The sequence below is a fragment of the Ammodytes marinus genome, assembly GCF_949987685.1.
Source record: "Ammodytes marinus genome assembly, chromosome: 5".
Classification (NCBI taxonomy): domain Eukaryota; kingdom Metazoa; phylum Chordata; class Actinopteri; order Uranoscopiformes; family Ammodytidae; genus Ammodytes; species Ammodytes marinus.
Window position 1 is genome coordinate 14,750,618 of NC_137234.1, and position 18,702 is coordinate 14,769,319.

At 40.9% G+C, this 18,702-nt stretch overlaps 1 protein-coding gene across 1 annotated transcript in view; it reads left to right on the forward strand.

The window, feature by feature from the left end:
- usp3 (ubiquitin specific peptidase 3) overlaps positions 1-15,351 on the forward strand; it is a 16,595-nt gene extending 1,244 nt beyond the window's left edge. The window contains exons 3-15 of the mRNA XM_080028379.1: positions 225-362; positions 803-886; positions 1,009-1,090; positions 1,805-1,884; positions 4,854-4,967; positions 5,474-5,587; positions 7,906-8,055; positions 8,473-8,579; positions 8,764-8,844; positions 8,953-9,071; positions 9,228-9,341; positions 10,579-10,646; positions 14,313-15,351. Of these exons, the coding sequence (XP_079884505.1) occupies positions 225-362; positions 803-886; positions 1,009-1,090; positions 1,805-1,884; positions 4,854-4,967; positions 5,474-5,587; positions 7,906-8,055; positions 8,473-8,579; positions 8,764-8,844; positions 8,953-9,071; positions 9,228-9,341; positions 10,579-10,646; positions 14,313-14,739 (1,678 nt within the window). The 3' untranslated portion in view covers positions 14,740-15,351. The remainder of the gene's footprint in view (positions 1-224; positions 363-802; positions 887-1,008; positions 1,091-1,804; positions 1,885-4,853; positions 4,968-5,473; positions 5,588-7,905; positions 8,056-8,472; positions 8,580-8,763; positions 8,845-8,952; positions 9,072-9,227; positions 9,342-10,578; positions 10,647-14,312) is intronic.
- Positions 15,352-18,702: the final 3,351 nt, after the last annotated feature.

An 18,702-nucleotide genomic window follows, 5' to 3' on the forward strand; every position in this document is an offset into this window, starting at 1 on the left:
ACATTTTTTAAAAAGAACAAATTCTTTAATGCTGAACACAGTGTTATGTGGTATTGTTTGGAATACAACACAGACACATGTTATTATGTGTATTTTATTTTGGTCAATCAAAAAAAGTTTTGCTTTGGTCTTTTGGGTAGATTAATACATGTTACTGTTTGTATCAGATTATTTTCAGGTAGTTCTAGATGTCATGTGTTCTAACGTAATCTCTTTCTGTAAAGGTATGTCAATGGACACGCAAAGAAACACTTTGAAGAGAGCCAAGTTGTTGGCATTGGTCAAAAGAAGGGGGAGAAACAAGAGAAAGAGAAATCCCATCATTCTGTCTGCATGGACTGCAGCAACTACAGTGTATTCTGGTGAGTGTCTCTCATGACCAACCTATCTACAGTGTATGCCTGCAATCAGTGACTCGCTGTAGGTGGCTATCCTAACAAAAAAATTAAGAGTCAAAGGATTGGTATGGTCTTTTAATGGGAACCAGATTTTGTTTTTCACAAGGAATTTATTGAAGCTAATCAGTTACTTTGCAAGTGATCCAAGATTCTTCAGGTCACATGTCACAAGTTTTAAGTGCGAGGAGTAAGAGGAACCCTGTGATGTGAATATACACTTAATTCAGAAGTATGTGATGAAAATCACTCCTGCCACATTAAAACCTGTGGTTAAAAAGGTGAGGGGGAAAAAAGCAATACAATTACGATTACCAGGTTTCCAATGCAAAGTTTTAATTGGTCCAAATCCCCAGTTAAAAGTGTTTTTAAATATTAATGTATCTTGACTGATGTGGATTTTATAGTTACAGATGTGATGACTTTGTTGTCAATGACAACAAACTCGGGCATGTGCAGAAGGTGAGGGAACATCTTCAGAGTTTGGAAAAGTAAGTACACTCAAGAATAGAATCTCTTAATGTTGTTTTTGTCTCCTTGTCTCAAGATGTTTCACAACATGCTGAATACAAGGCCAGTGTCTGGATGGAATCTGTTTTTCCCCCTTTTACAGCTCGGCAATGATGGGTGACAGACAGAGGAAAAGAAAACTTCAGGAAAGCCCCGCTCCAGACAGCAAGTTGTTAAAAGACAATGTAAGCAGAAGCAAAGTTGCTGCCTTTCCACAACTGTGTCCTAGTGCAAACAATTGTACTACCACTCAATCTTTGTTCAGATTTCCCTTTTTTCAACTTCATATACAGTATTCATACTATGGGACTGGGCTCCAGTTAAATGGGTCAGAGCAGCAACAAACTGACTATCACAATATCTTTAAATTTGAGCTAGAGGTCTACGCAGGCCTAATTTATTCAACCCACTGCCTGATTTATTCAACCTACTGCCACAACCCGGCACACTCCCAAGCAAGCAGGCAGGCAGGCAGGCAGGCAGGCAGGCAGGCAGGCAGGCAGGCAGGCAGGCAGGCAGGCAGGCAGGCAGGCAGTCAGTCAGGCAGGCAGGCAGTCAGGCAGGCAGTCAGGCAGGCAGGCAGGCAGTCAGTCACACACACTCACTCACCACACTTGCTGATTGTCCCTTAAATTGCAGGTAGAAGTTTCTATCGCCAATCTGCACAACTATAATACCCTCGGTTTATTAACCTGACCGCCTGCAATAATACAAAAACCACCTGCTCAGCAAACGACTGTAAGGGGACCCGAGGTCCCGCGGGCATGCCGCAACATGCAGACCTCTAATTTGAGCTTAAAACTTGATGAGCCATGATTTTTCCAAAATAAATGTTTAAAATCAATAATAAAGAATATTTAGTAAATACACGTTGCATGCATTTTCCTTCTCTCTGTCAGGATGGGTTGGCTTTAGGTGCTACAGGCTTGCGGAACTTGGGCAACACATGTTTCATGAATGCCATTCTACAGTCCCTCAGGTAAGGCTCTGCAAGGAATATGAGGTATGTGGGTGGTAAACTGGGTTTGCTGCATGGTTCAGCAGCTCTGCCCCTGTAGACCCGGGGCCCCACGACCAGTCATCCTTTATTAATACAGTCTGGGGCACAGGCAGGGGAATTATTTAGGCTGCTTGCAAACAAGACAGTAACAAGCCAGCTTTCCCAGCTAACATGCATTCAGCCTGTTTCCTTAAAAATTATATTAGTGTGTTTTCACAGATACTCAATACATTCTAAATTACTGCTGACCTTTGACCAAATAATGCCATATGTCTTTGATGTTATTTGTAATCTGTGTTTCTACTTTCTATTGGTTTCCATTAATTTCAGTATGGATTTAAAATCAATATCCATAAGAGGAAAAAAATTATGATTCTTTAAAAATAAAATAAAATGTAAACCTTTTTTCTCAAACATCCACTATTGGATGCACTCTGAGCATCCTAACAACATCCATATAAATGTGAAATATAAACCTTGTTATCAAGAAATTGCTTTTCATGTGACAACAGTTAACATGGCAAACCACTTCAAATTGGTATCTATTATTAATTTCTGCTATCGCAATCGCCATCTGCTATTGATTGGCAAACAGACATCTAATAAGGACAGGTGGACAAGCGTGTCAAATACACAATGCAGGGCAGCTGGTCCATTAGTAACCGGAATCCATGAATAATATAGTATTTTTAGTAATTTAGTGTACTGGACAAAAAGTCTTGTCACTTGTCCATTTTGTAGAAACAACAGCTTATAACCTGACTTTTAATTAATCCATTGGTTTTAGAAATTGCTCATATGAAAGCTAAAACCCTCCCAAATTATGTTTAATAAACTAAAATAATTTTGCTTCACTGAAGAAATATTGATCATTTAATGAACACAGAAAGGTCAGATGTTGGCAGGACAAAAGTCTTGTCGCCTACAGAGAGTAATGTTAAAATTTAACAAATAATTTACTTCAAATACAAAAATATGTTTCATAACATCAGTGAATTAAGTAGTGGTGCTGTGAGATCCATATTTAATATCTTGTATGACTTCCATGAGCTTGAAGGACTGCATCCATGCGGTTTGACAATGATTCATACAATATATTGATGAAGTCATCAGGAATAGCAAAGAAAGCAGTCTTACATGCCTCCCAGAGTTCATCAAGATTCTTTGGTTTGGTCTTCCATGCTTCCTCTTTCATTCTACCCCAGACATGCTCAATGATGTTCATGTCTGGTGACTGGGCTGGCTAGTCCTGGAGCACCTTGATCTTCTTCGCCTTGAGGAACTTTGATGTAGAGATGGAAGTATGCAAGACTTTTGTCCTGCCAACATCTGACCTTTCTGTGTTCATTAAATGATCAATATTTCTTCAGTGAAGCAAATTAATTTTAGTTTATTAAACATAATTTGGGATGGTTTTAGTTTTCATATCAGCCATTTCTAAAACCAATGGATTAATTAAAAGTCAGGTTATAAGCTGTTGTTTCTACAAAACGGATAAGTGACAAGACTTTTGTCCGGGACTGTACAATGTAAGTATAAAAGTGCTTTAAAGGTGCTCCGAGGAACTTTCAGTTTTGCGCATTCTTGTACCCCCTTTGGACAATAGCGGTAGTGTTTTTACTACGCCAGCTGCTGTTCCTGGGTGAGCGTACCCATGACAAAGGCATTAAGAAAAACTATATAGAAATAGCATTCTTTGCACTGATGGTCTCGTTTGCTCTAATTTATGATCATCAGAGGAAAAATGACTGTTTCAGTAATATTTAAAGTTTCTCGTAGCACCTTTTTACCTTGATTTTTAGATTAAATATGTATAAATAATGCAGGAACCAGTAGCTCATACAGTGGCTTTCAAAAGTATTCATACCCCTTGAACCTTTCCACATTTTGTCACGTAACAACCACACACGTACATTTATTTTATTGGGATTTAATGTGATAGACCAACACAGAGTAGATAATATTTGTGAAGAGGAATGAAAAAGATACGTGGTTTTCAATTTTTTTTATAAATAAAAAACTGAAAAGTGTGGCGTGCATAAGTATTCAGCCCCCTGAGTCAATGCTTTGTAGAAACACCTATCGCTGCAATAACAGCTGCAAGTCTATTGGGGTATGTCTTTACCACTTTTGCACATCTACAGACTGACATTTTTGCCCATTCGTCTTTGAAAAATAGCTCAACGTTCAGATTCGGCATCATATTGGATGGAGAGTGTCTGTGAACAGCAATATTCAAGTCTTCTCTTTCAAGGCATTCTGAATTGTATTGAGGTCTGGACTTTGACTGGTATAAAATAAATGTGTTCGGTTGTAACGTGACAAAATGTGGAAAATCTCAAGGGGTATGAATACTTTCGCAAGCCACTGTACATACAGCAAGCATGAGTGGTATAACTGAACTGCTGAAAAAGATTCAAGGTTTGCTCTTTGAAATCTTGTGTTGACTAAGGCTAATGATGATACAAAGTTGGAACTGCAGTGATTTGAAAATGCTTTGTGTATTTCTTAGTAAGATCTTGTATTGTCCAACACATCTCTGTTGTCAGAACATCTAATCCAGAGAGGACCGTAGTCATAACAAGAATGATAAACTTGGCTAGCTTTGTTCATTGAAATACTCGTTGTTTGTCAAATGAATCTGCACTTTCTACTGCCTTACCACATAACAAAGAAGTAAGTGAACTGTAACAAATAAGACATTCAAAATCTAAAACACTGGCATTATTTTTGAGAAGGTCAGCAGTCATTTTACATATACTTTATTGAGCTCAAATAAAATGCAAAGATGTCTATATAGTAATTTTTTTTTTAAAGTAGTCAGTTCCTTCCTAACACAAAATGCTTAGACAACTCGCATAATTGATTATGGTGCTCCTGCCGGTTACATTGTTTGAAAATCTCAGGTGTTCTAACATGTCATCACTAAATATGCTTTTCTTTTACAGCAACGTCAAGCAGTTCAGCTGTTTTTTCAAGGAGTTGCCTGCAGTGGCTCTGCGCAGCGGTAAGACGGCAGGAAGGAGGATGTACCACACCCGCAGCCAAGGGGACACCAGTGTGTAAGGTCCTCTTCTGGGGGGGGAGGGGTTATGTGCTGAGTGCATTGTTCTGAAATGAATTTCGGCAAGTTTTTTAAATTGACAAAATTATCACTTAAGTGATTATGTTAGACTCATAAATATTTTCTTTTTGCTCCTAACAGCAGCAATTATACTTATTCAGCTGCTGAGCAAGAATCAAATTAAACACTAAGTAATATAGAACATGTACATCATAAGGCAGTCTGTGTGTGTGTGTGTGTGTGTGTGTGTGTGTGTGTGTGTGTGTGTGTGTGTGTGTGTGTGTGTGTGTGTGTGTGTGTGTGTGTGTGTGTGTGTGTGTGTGTGTGTGTGTGTGTGTGTGTGTGTGTGTGTGTGTGTGTGTGTGTGTGTGTGTGTGTGTGTGTGTGTGTGTGTGTGTGTGTGTGTGAACTTGTTTTTTTGACCCAGAGGAGTATTATAAAGGCTTAAATGCTGATTGACTCAGGCTGTGCAGCGCAGTAACAGGATTGTTTTATGTTTAACAGGTCTTTAGTGGAGGAGTTCAGGAAAACCCTTTGTTCCCTGTGGCAAGGCAACCAGACCGCCTTCAGTCCAGACTCCTTGTTTTATGCGATATGGAAAATCATGCCAAGTTTCAGGTACGCCAACATTGTCTAAAGAATTTTAAGCAGTTTGAATTGTAATTAAGCCCCTAATGCTGAGCAGCAAACAGATTCCGTTTCACTTCTCTGTCAATGTGCTTAAAGGTGGAGTCAGCAGCCCCTTTTACACAGAGATTGCGTCATATTGACGGAACGAAAGAGTGGTAATTTGCCGGCTCTGCTTGGTTAGGTGTTATTTACACAGAACCAAGCAACGCCGGCCTGCTGGCGCATCAGTAGCCCCTTTTACACAGCGTTCCGGAATGAAAGAGGTGCTTGTAAGCAGCGTCAGGTGTGACGTAAACATTAAGCGCCGCGTCGGTCAGCTGCTTTACAACAACAACACTGGCTGGTGAATTGAGAGCCGGAGTGCTGGGGCTTGCACTAAGAGGGCCGTATTTTACTGTCCCCGTGATGTGCCGGTTGATCTCGCTACGCGCCGAGTCCAACATCTCTGGGACAACATCACTCCGCTCACTGCGTCACCTGTGTGTGTGTGTGTGTGACAGGTTGGCTGTGAGCGAGTCTCTTTGAGAGCAGTGCTCTGTCATTCAGACATACACATACACACAGTGTGTGAAGTCACGTTACTGTAGACAGAAATAAAGTGTGGATATACGCTCAGATTTAGGATAATAATAGCGGCGGCGATCCGGATGCAGCCTAGCTTAGCCTAGCCTAGCTTTCCTACTTCATTGTACAACTTCCCCCGTACAGAAATAGACTCATAAACTCTGCAAAATGAAGCGTGGGGGTTTGGATTGAGCAGCGGACCTTATGATCAACTAGATTATACGCCGTTCCTTTTATTTGGTGATTTTTACTGGACATCAGGCCGCCGTGGTAATGTTAAACACACGTCCTTCAACTGCTAACATGGTCGCATGTTTAGAACGTAGGCTATGGAACGTCAAACGCCCCCCTGTTCCGCATCAACAAGCTGGAGCATGTATACAGAGAGGCGGAACTGATTGTGTCGGCAATCTTACTACCCCCCGAGGTAGTAAAATTCCCGGAACAATTTCTCGCACCTTTCTTCCCCCGTTCCGCAACGGGGCTAGCGATAGAGAAAGAAAGCTGGATGTCAAATTCACTTTTTTTCTAAATCAGTTAATTTCTCCTCACAATCCGCTACCTGTCTGAAATACACAGCCTCAGCCCCCTGTGTTGACATGTTCCTTTACAGAGCCTAGGCTGTATATTAAAGTGGCTATGAGGAACTTTGGCGGCTGGCGGCCCCTTTGGACAAAAGCGGTAGTATTTTTAAGACGCCAGCTGTCGTAAAGCTGTTTTCTAGCACGTGCTGGCCGGTGCGAGTGTCAAATGATTAGGACGCAATATAGTGCATGTCCATGTTGAAAGTGGGAGGTCACGGGATCTGGTGGTTAGTGACACTGCATTAACCCAATGGCAGTCAGTGCCACACACACCTGATTGCAATGAGTTGATGCAGTGTCACTAACCACTCTCACGGAGCTGAAAGATTCTGTGCCCTCACAGAAAGCGAATGAACGAGAGACGGCAGTATGGATCACAATGAGGTTATGTGTTTATGTTGTTGTGAATAATGACTATTTCAGATGAATAATGGTCATCTTATGATGATGATGATGATGATGATGAAGCAAAGTAACCTTTGTCTTAGTAGCGTTCATTCACCTAGGCGTAAACACTGCAGGACTAGTTCACTCCCGTTAAATTGTTTACACATTGCTTGGCAATGCCCTCCTCCCGCCCGTCAATCACTCTACGTTTTAGCTTTTTATTGTTCTTCATTGAATTTTCTTTTTTTCTTTGTTTCTGCCCCGTTATCAGCCATTATGACGACAAATTACTGTCTCAAACAAGGCTCCCCTTCCCTTACCTGGAGGGAAAGGCTACTCAAATCGCGTTGCTGTGCTACACTGAAATCTGTGATCAATACGAATATTTGACCACAGGGCCTGCATGTGCAAGCCGAAAATCGGACTGGGTGTGCGACCAGACCAAAGGTTTTAATAAAAACTATATAAAACTGCTTTCTTTGCACTTTGCTGTTTTAAATATATTTAAAAGTTCCTCGTAGCCACTTTAAAACCAGATTTTTTTATTCTTTTGCAGCACACACAATACGGATAGGTATCAGATTGTGAGGAGATATTCACTGTTTTTGACAAAGTGATTCTGACAACAATCATTACAACAACCAGAATCACTGACTCCACCTTAAGTGTAGCACATTATAGTGTATTTTTTGTCAAAAGATGTAGACTGGAACGTTCTATAGAGAGATATTCTAATAATATAATGCAAAACAACTGTGTGTATGTGTCCAGGGGCTATCAGCAGCAGGATGCCCACGAGTTCATGCGTTACCTGCTGGACCACCTCCACAGGGAGCTCCAGTACAGTCGCAACGGGGCGTCTCACCTTGTTTCCCCACAGGATGAGGTCAGGCTCTCCACCGCAGAGGGCAAATGCTGCATGTAAGCCCCTCCAAACTGAACTATCATTATGTAGTAATAATATTATTAATATTATTATGTACCTGCTTTAGTATTGTAGACTTTCTGTCAGCCATCCATGACACGACTACACAGGTGTATTTTCTTTCTTTTGTTCCAATAGCCCATTTTACTATGGCATTCTCATTGAAAGCAGTCCATTGTTTAGTTTGTAATCTTGGTTGTAATGTCACATCCAGCAATGAGTTACTTTTAATTTAGTTTCCATTAAAAATGCTAATTCGTAACATTTACTGGTCAGTAAACATTTCCTGAGCCACACAGGATATGAAGCTTACATATTATTTTTTACGTTGATTTGAAAAGCCGAAAATGTGCATTTGCTGATTAAAACTAAATTAAAATAAAAGCTTTTTATGTTTCCCATTTTCTTTACAGAAATGGGACGGCCAGTGTTGTCACATCCATTTTTGGTGGCATCCTTCAGAATGAAGTCAACTGCCTGATTTGTGGGACAGAATCCAGGAAGTTTGATCCATTTCTTGGTAAGAGGAGATGCGGATGAAAATTTGGGTTTGCAGTAATTACCAGGACAATGCGAAAGTTTACTTTGTTGCTCTTTATCTCAAATGAATGAAATTGTGCAAAGAGAATAGCTTCTATTCAAAGCCGGATACAGCCTCATGATGTATGACATCAGATAATGTATTTCCTCTCTTTCTCACTCAGATCTGTCTTTGGACATTCCCAGCCAGTTCAGACAAAAGAGAAGTAAGGACCAGGAGCCAGGGCCAGTGTGCACCTTACGTGGTAAGTTTCCTCCTGTCAAAGACAATGTCTCCTAACACTTTTTTTATGGCAGTATGTGTCTGATTGTGTACTGATGCGATTAATGTTAGCATTCTTTGTTTGTTTTAGATTGTTTACGTAGCTTCACTGATCTGGAAGAACTTGATGAGACAGAGCTGTACTATTGCCATAAGTGTAAAAAGCGACAGAAATCCACAAAGAAGTTCTGGATCCGGAAGCTGCCAAAGGTAAGACACTGAAATAGTATTTTATGTCTTTTTACCACAATTTATTATTTTATTTGTTTTTATTTATTATTTTATTAACCATGTATTCTGTTTAAGTAAAGTAGTGGCCAAAATAGCCTGTTTTGGTATAACTGGAGGTTTTATTTCCAACTGTAGGTTTTGTGTCTGCACCTGAAAAGGTTCCACTGGACAGCCTTTTTAAGAAACAAGGTGGATACCTATGTTGATTTTCCACTGAAAGGCCTGGACATGAGGGGTTACTTACTTGAGGTGAGCTCAAGCGGAAAAAATGGTGATCACAGAAATATTGTAAATCAGTGGTAATTCCATGGACTTTTGCATAATTTAAAACCAGCCTGAATATGAAGAAACCAGAAAAAAATATCTATCTATCTCTCTATCTCTATCCCCGTCTCTCTCGCTCTCTCTCGCCATAGTGAGATTCAAGAGTTCAGTTCATCCAGTTTGGTCCTCAGAAAACTAGCTGGCTGTACCCATTAGAACATAAACAAACATCCTTCTCTCTGTGTCTACGGTGGAAGATTGCCAAAGTTCTTGCAGGGAACATCACAACCACAGGGACATAGTGTACGTGTGCCAAATTTAAACCTTTGTAATGACGGGGTAGAATTTAGAAAATGTAAAAAGGAGTCAAGACACAAGTCACTCCATGTGAAGGTCTGAAGCAAAATGACAGCTCACTTGGTAAAGCATGTGAAATATGCTGCATCGTAGGATAGGAACAAACGGAGCAGCCGCAGACATGAAGAACAGACTTTTGGAAATGTAGATGTAGGAGCTCTTATTATATGCAACATTTAGGATAGCTTCTTTGCTAAACTGGTAATTTAGTCAAACTGAATTCTCCTGATGGACTGTCAGCTGATGGTGCATTTACTATATCCACAGGGTAAACACATGTTCGGCACTTTTGGCCTCTGCTGGCTGAGCAGAGATACACTATAACTACAGAAAGATAGGGTAGGATAGATTATCTTAAAATTGTGCACACAATAATAGAACTGAAATGATAAATCCATTAGTTGAATCAATATGTGTTCATCCCCCTGGGCTTTGGGAAATTGTGGTGGGCATAACTCACTATTTTCATACATTTTTAACATGTTATAGAAAAAAATTGTCAGAAAGAATGAAAGACATATGCATGTGAAATGAAGGATGAACTGTGTTAAAAAAGTTTAGTGTTTTTATTATTTTTTGTTTGGATTACTGTGCGATCCACTTTTTTCACCAACCTGGAGTGGGCTGCTAGCTAGTATAAACAACTTTTATGTTGTTGAAAATTCATCATTTAAAACACATGATGTGAGTCATCTATCATGCCCACTCTTTAGCCATTAAGGTTTTCTTGTGGACCTGAGATCACTGGCTTTTATAAATGTCCAGATGCTAAGTGGCATGTCTCTTTTAAGTTGTAAATCATAGGGTGGAATTGAGGGCCCAGAAATAAAATTCTTCTTATCTTGTTTTTTTTTTATGTTCGCAGCCAGAGAATTCATTACCAGAACGCTGCCTGTATGACCTTGTTGCTGTCGTCGTGCATCATGGATCTGGGTGAGTAGAGGAAGATTAAACACAAATGGAGAAGTTGAAATTGATTTTCGAGTTTCATCTGTTTAACCCATTGATGACGGCTGCTGCGCGACGCCACATTGTATCTCCTGCCTGATGCTGCGTAGCGCAGCATTGTTACTTTTTCTAATTTTCATGGTGTGTGCAGCATAGAATGTACCGTCATTGGTTCTAATACACATGAGGTGAGTTTTGTTGATTTTTTTAAGACCACGTGACCACCCAAAAGTTGTGTGGTTTGCCAAAAATCACGTAAATTAAATAAATAAATAAAAAATATTAATACAAAAAATAAATACGCCGGCTGTGACGGCGATAGTGTATTACAGAACAGTTTGTGGCGTTCAGAGCACAGAATCTAGGTCTACTATAGGCTACTAAAGAAAATCACTCAACACATTGCATCTATTTATTAACAATATTTATGAATTTAGGCTATATTTTGCTGCTCCAACTCAAATTCAGCCCAGCCAGGCGATAGTTAAGTTTCAGTTTCGTTTTCATCTCCGTGGTATACAGCCGTTTGGACCAGCTGATCGGCTCCCGACAGCGGGAGTCAGTCTGCATTCAAGTTGTACTGGGAAGTTGGATTTATGGTGCCAGTGATAACTGAACTAAATTATAAAATAAAGCTATCTCCTCCTTCCTATATCTGTCCCTCCACTGACTGCACACACAGTCACTACTATCCATGCTAAAAGGAAGCAGGATTATAACCTCATTTAGCACGTTATTTTTAAATATTTTATATTATTCTTATTTATTTCTCCCCCATCTAATTTTGACGATTTTTAGAAAAATGTGTTGGTTTGTAAGCGCTAAGGGAGCATGTTTAAATAAAACCTGTGAACCTTAACTTTTAAATGCATTTTATTTCATGTTTCTATGTGCTACACAGGCTTAGATATTAAGGTTTTGGTAGACTTGACAATTCGTACTATTTTTTCAGAAAACCCTCAGGCATTAAGGACATGCATCCTAGATTGCCGTAGTCATCAATGGGTTAATTTTAATTGCAGGATCTTGTATATCTTGTATCAGTCTTGTTTCAGGTCCATATATTTTTTTTTCCCTCCTGCTGACAGATGATCACTATTAAGATACATGCAAGGTGTGCCTTTGTCACCATGGTAGCAAAATTAACAGCTGGATATACAGTCCCCTCCATAAGTATCGGAACAGTGAGGCCAATTCCCTTATTTTTGCTGTAGACTGGAAACATTTGGGTTTGACACCAAAAGATGAATATGAGACAATAGCTCAACATTTCAGCTTTCATTTCCAGGTATTCACATCTGGATCTGATACACAACTGAGAAGATATCATTATTTGTAAAGGAACACCACATTTTTAGGCAAGCAAAAGTATTGGAACAGCTAGACTTTAAATAAATTAAAGTAAATAAAACTTACTATTTTGTCGCAAAACCTTTGCTTGCAATAACTGCATCAAGCCTGTGACCCATTGACATCACCAAACTTTTGCATTCTTCTTTTGTGATGCTTTTACAGGCTTTCACCGCAGCCTCATTCAGTTGCTGTTTGTGTTAGGGGGTTACTCTCTTAAGTCTCCTCTTTAGCAGGTAAAATGCATGCCCTATAGCGTTTAAGTCTGGAGATTGACTTGGCCAGTCTAAAACCTTCCACTTCTTGCCCCTGATGAACTCCTTTGTTGTGTTTTGGGTCATTATCTTGCTGCATGATGAAGGATCTTCCAATCAGTTTGGTTGCATCTTTCCTTAAATTGTCAGACAAAATGTTTCTGTAAACTTCTGAGTTCATTTTGCTGTTGCCATCATGTGTTACATCATCAATGAAGAATAATGAGCCCGTCCCAGAAGAAGCCATGCAAGCCCAAGCCATGACATTGCCTCCACCGTGTTTCACAGATGAGCTTGTATGTTTGGGATCATGAGTAGATCCTTTCTTTCTCCAAACTTTAGCCTTTCCATCACTTTGGTAAAGGTTCATCTTGACAACAACACAGTAACACATGATGGCAACAGCAAAATGAACTTAGAAGTCTACAGAAACATTCGGTCTGCCAATTTAAAGAAAGATGCAACCAAACTGATTGGAAGATGCTCCATTATGCAGCAATATAAGGATCCAAAAAAACTGCAAAAACAACAAAGGAGTTCATCAGGGGAAAGAAGTGGAAGGTGTTAGACTGGCCAAGTCAATCTCCAGACTTAAACGCTATAGAGCATGCATTTTACCTGCTAAAGAGGAGACCGAAGGGAGTAACCCCCCAAAACAAACAGCAACTGAATGAGGCTGTGGTGAAAGCCTGGAAAAGCACCACAAAAGAAGAATGCAAACGTTGTGTGATGTCATTGGGTCACAGGCTTGATGCAGTTATTGCAAGCAAAGTATTTGCGACAAAATATTACGGTTTATTCACTTTAATTTATTTAAAGTCTATCTGTTCCAATACTTTTGCTTGCCTAAAAATGTTGTGTTCTTTTTCCAAAAAATATATCTTCTCAGTTGTGTATCAGATCCAGATGTGAATACCTGGAAATGAAAGCTGAAATGTTGAGCTATTGTCTCATATTCATCTTTTGGTGTCAAACCCAAATGTTTCCAGTCTACAGCAAAAATAAAGGAATTGGCCTCACTGTTCCGTTACTTATGGAGGGGACTGTATATATAAAAATAATAACCATAAATCTATGCATTAACATCTTCCATCATGCTCAGCCTACAGCTGCTAGCTGTCACTTGTCTGCTGTTTAAAACAATTCAAATGCAATTTTGTTGGAAAAAGCCTTGTGGACAGCTGCATTTTAAAAATTCATTTAGCCACTAAATGCTGAAAGGCATTAGCCTGAGAGTCCTTGGAAATGCATTAATAGGCCTTTCACACCGCCGCAAAATCGGAGCTAGTTCTGGGCTTGTTCGGAGTTAGAGCCAGTGTTTTGGTTTCACACCGCCAGAGAGCCTGCTCCGGGCCGTAAAAACCGGGGGAACTCATACCCCAGGATTGAGCAGGGTTTGATAAGAACTGCTTGCGCGAACGGTTGGGGGAGGGATTATCCTGACCAACCAGAGCAACTCAAACCTCATGCCCGCCATATTTAAAAACACCGCTACTACGAGACGTAAACATAACATAATTACCGAACGTAGCGATCAAATTGACCGGCGAGAATACGCTGTATGGGTCCTGTTTGCTTAAGAAAGCAAAGCGAGAGCCAACAAGTGTAAAAATAAGACGTATTCGCCGCTGTTGTTGTGCTTAAAGCTAGCGGTAGCTTTAGCGTTAGCCACAAGAGCAGCGGCGTCGGGTGACGTACACACACGTTTACAGTGACGTCATGACGTTGCTCTCTTGCCGGCTCCATGGCTGTCTCCGGTCGATGTGAAACCAACCGGTTCATAACTGGGATAAGGCTGTAACCAGTTTTGAACTGACCCCAACACCAGCCTGGAACTGACTCTTGGTTCATTTTGGTGTGAAAGGCCTATTAGAGATGCCAAGAACTGCCCATCAAGTGCTGCTGTTTTATCTTTGGCCTCTAAGTGGCAATGTTGCACAGCTGCTAGGCTGCCGAGCGGAACGTGTCCTTCCAAGTTCAGCAGTGATAAATGAAGTCTTGAATGAGGTTAGACAGCAGAACGTGATATATGTTACTGTGTTCACAGGGTTGGATCAGGGCATTACACAGCATATGGCAGCCATGAGGGCCGCTGGTACCATTTCAATGACAGCACGGTGACTCTGACCAATGAGGACACAGTGAAGAAAGCCAAGGCCTACATCCTCTTCTATGTGCTGAGGACTGACCAGGTGGTCTCAGACAAGACTGCCACCAACAGCACAGCCACTAACACACCTGCTGTGGACACTGACGCCGGGGACAGTGTTTCTTCAGAAGTAGCTGCTCAGGACAAAGTTGCAGCAGACCCAGTTGCCACAGACATGGTTTTGATGGATGTGGCCGCCCCCGATGGTGCTGCATTCGAAAGTGTGGGTGAAGGCATGGCTGAACTGCATGAAGCCGACACAGCTTCAATGGAGGCTGCAACAGATAGGGATACCTCAGTGGCGGTAACAGAGGAAGCCAGCTAAGCTATACAAGCCGTTACACAATGATTCTGTCAGACTGCCTCAGACCAGCTCCTCACACCGTTTTGGCATCACCTCAATCACATTTCTCACAGTGCTTGATTTTAATAGTTGATTTTCACATTCAATGTATGTGCAACTATTTTGTTTGAATGACCTGCGTGACAGCATCATGTATACGTTGCTGCTTGAGTTTTGTTTAGTATGACATTTTGCATTTATTTCCTTGATGTTGTGTCCCTCGGTTGAGGTAGACTTCTCCATATAGATTCCAAAGGTAAAGTTATGAAGTAAAGCTGTAGTCTTGGATAACCTTACTTGGTCCAATGTTTAGCGTAAGCTGTTCAGATTGATTGTGTCAATACACTGTGTCATTGTAATTATTTGGAGTTTTTATTATATTGTTTTTAAAGTTTCAAATTTTGTAATTTCCAACTCCTTAATGAGAACATTGTAATTCTGTTTCCAGGTATTAGGGAAGATTTTAGGATATACAGTAGAATGCAATGCATTTATTGACTGACAAGCGCTCATTGGGCTTTAGAAAGTTTGTTTTAAATTCTTGACCAGAACCAATGTGAAAGAAATGATCATTCTCAAATAGTTTTATCTGTATCGACGCTGAAGTATAATTAAATGCTTTATGTTGATCTCAAAGGGGCTTCGAAAAAAAGGTCTTGTTAATCCTTTGAAAATGTGTAATCAAACAAAGATCAAGCCAAGTAAACAAGACACGCATGACGATTCAATGAAACATCTTAATTTTTTTTTAAACCCTCATCCTACCGACTGGGGTCATTTTGACCCCGGAGGTAAACTTTTTTTCATATCTCAGGTTCTTTTTTTGCTCACACTTGACTTTGTCAGTCAATTTATCCCAAGTGACCTCATATAATTGTTTTTCTGATTCCCCTTTTACATAGTGATTTTTAAAAATACAAATGTTTTTTGGTCAATTTGAGCCCAGTCAAAATTGCCCAATTCCTATGCAGTTTAAATAGATGGAACTATTTATTGAGGTCATGTTGTCAATGGGTCCTAATTTAAAGTATCACACACCATCAGGGCGGTTAGGGGAACTCTGTTGCTGTATCCCATTACAGAGACCGCATCCTTGGAAGGACGCGGTCTATGAAGGCTATAGCCTGTGAACGCCGATTCGAAGGCCGAACGAGAGTTGTTAAACGAAACGGTCTCTGCAGGTCTCTACGAGCATTTCCGGTTTGCGTAACAAGCCGCTACCTTGCGTGACGACTCACCGCTCCTGTGCTGCCTAGCAACCCTGATTGCTGCCAACGGAAACAGCCTTGTCAACGGAGGAAAAAATAAAAAGAAGTTGCCTACCAGACGAAAAGAAAGGAAGATAAAGGTTAAGAAGACGGAGCAACACGTTGCTGTTTTGTTTTTTTTTATTTTATTTTATGCCATCTCTGGAAAAAAACGCAATGAATCTTGGGATATGTTGGGCCGCGAAGGATCCATCTGTTGCAGCCTTCAAAACCGTGAAACGAAGGCTGCATTTCTCGGCCCATATGAAGGAGCCTTGCAAATTGTTGCAAATGGAACAAGCCTTTGCGCGCCGCTATGACGCAATCGGTCTTCAAATGCAGCCTACGTAGGCTGTAACCCCTGAATTGAGATCCAGCTTGTAATAATAATAATAATTGATAGGTTTTATATAGCGCTTTATTGCCTAGGCACTCAAAGACGCTTTACAGGGTTCCTGGTTCAATTCGTTCACACACAGTCATACCGGTGGTGGTAAACTACGAGAGTAGCCACAGCTGCCCTGGGGCAGACTGACGGAAGCGTGGCTGCCATTCAGCGCCAACGGCCCCTCCGACCACCACCTCAAACATACAGCAATCATACAAGGCAAGGTGGGTGAAGTGTCTTGCCCAAGGACACAACAACCATGACACAGGTGGCCGGGCGGGGATTGAACCGCCAACCCTTGGATCGTTGGCCAACCCGCTTAACCACCTGAGCCACAGTCGCCTCAAACTGTGGTCAGTCATTCTCAAGGATACAAACACAAATCAGCAGACAGTGCGATGTTTGCTCCCCCTGTCACATGCCAGTGTGAACTCAGCATAGCATGAACCACATGTCAACATCATTAATTTTACATTCTGAACGAACTACTCAACTAAACTAGTCTAGAGGGTTAAACAAATGTTTGTTTTTTTTCCGTAGGGGTCTCTCACCCTGCTATGAACCCCTCTCCTTTTTGAGACCGCAAAATCCAAAGCGAGACAAGATGGATCACTGATATACAGACTGAAGAAGGGGCTTTCACCTTTTATTAGTAGTAAAACCCACATCTTATCTTTTGAGCTTATAACCTGAACACATGCAGAGCAAAAGGTAAAAGGTGTTAATATGCTCAATATAATTCTTCCAACACCTGTTATGGCTTGTATTAGAAAACATTCTTTGATATGTCCAAGTCCAACCTAGGAGAGAGATCTTTTAAGCATGCCGTTTTTGTCTCTCACTCTCTCTCCTTGTTTTTCTTTTCCCTCCAGCATCTTCGCCCACACAAACACACACACACACACTCATACACTCTGACGTAAGAGCTCTCCACAGGGACACGTGCCAGCCAGTCAGCCTTCTCTCTCATGCAGGAACAAGCACTCCTGTATGATGATGAACAGCTGCTCTAACTCGCCCTCTCACAGGTGGCCGTGGGCTCGCTACTCTGTCCCCCATTGACGACACAAGTGGCCTTTTTTTCTTCCCCGCACCCCCCTCCCTCCCCCCATTCCTTTTTTCTCTCCAAGGCTAGGTCACTACTGCGAGCTCACATTGCATTGTGTTTGTTAGATCAGCGGTCTGGTTAAGGACATCATGACACTGAGTCACAGTACTATTTGCTATCATCAGCCTCCCAACTGGCATTTCCCAATGTGTGTTTTTTTGTGATATAAAATAGCATTTATCCTTTTTCCATTACAGTACGTCCTCAACAGTCCAATTGAGCAACTTCAAATACTGAGTAATGGTTCACTGTGTTCTTTGAGGCAAAGTCCTGTTCCTTTCGCTCATGTAAAAGGTTCTGAAAAGATTTGGCGTGGATATTGAACAGGAACGCTCCTAAAAGGTCATTAAAGTTCTATTGTCAGGCCTTCATTTAATCCCATACAACAGGTGACATGCTCAGTCTAAGTAATATATTTGTCTAAACCTGTGTTAATTATTGATACTTATTCAGTGATGCTGTTGTGGATTGCCTTCTATTTTAAGTTGATACTTTCCTGTTTGTTGCACCACCTCTATCTTATCTAAAAAAATATCATAGAATGGACCTAACATAGAATCAAGAACATAAATATCCCTTCTGGACATTTAAAACGTAAAGGTGTTCCAAGGAACTTTAAGTATGTGTTATTTCTGGCAACCCCTTTGGACAGCGGAAGTGTTTTTCTACGCCAGCTGTAGATTCTGGGTGAAAGTACCCATGACAAAGGCATTAAGAAAAACTATACAAGAATAGCATTCTTTGCGCTGATAGTCTCGTTTGCTGTTACATGTCATTTATGATCATCAGAGGAAAAATTAGACCCTTTCAGAAATATTTAAAAGTTTCTCATAGCACCTTTAATATATACTTAATATGTATTATTTCTAAAAAATGTTATATGGTTTCTGCACGACTGCTTTATTGGAGTACATTGTGGAGGTGTTTCTCTCTCTCTCTCTCTCTCTCTCTTTGTTTGTCTTTAGTTCTGCTCCACTCAGTGTATATCTGTATCTTGAGAACTAGGCCAGGGCATTGCAAACATCTGTCTCAGTCCAGCCAATTGCTGCCTGTTGAGAGCCATGACAGATGGTAAAGGGAGCGTATGGCCCAAACACTTCCATCTTTGACCGTGCCGGCAGTTGTCTTCCCAAAATAGCCTGCACTCCACGGCCTTATATGTGCAGGCCTCGAGCCTGTGCCTGTGTGGAGGCATCATGTAT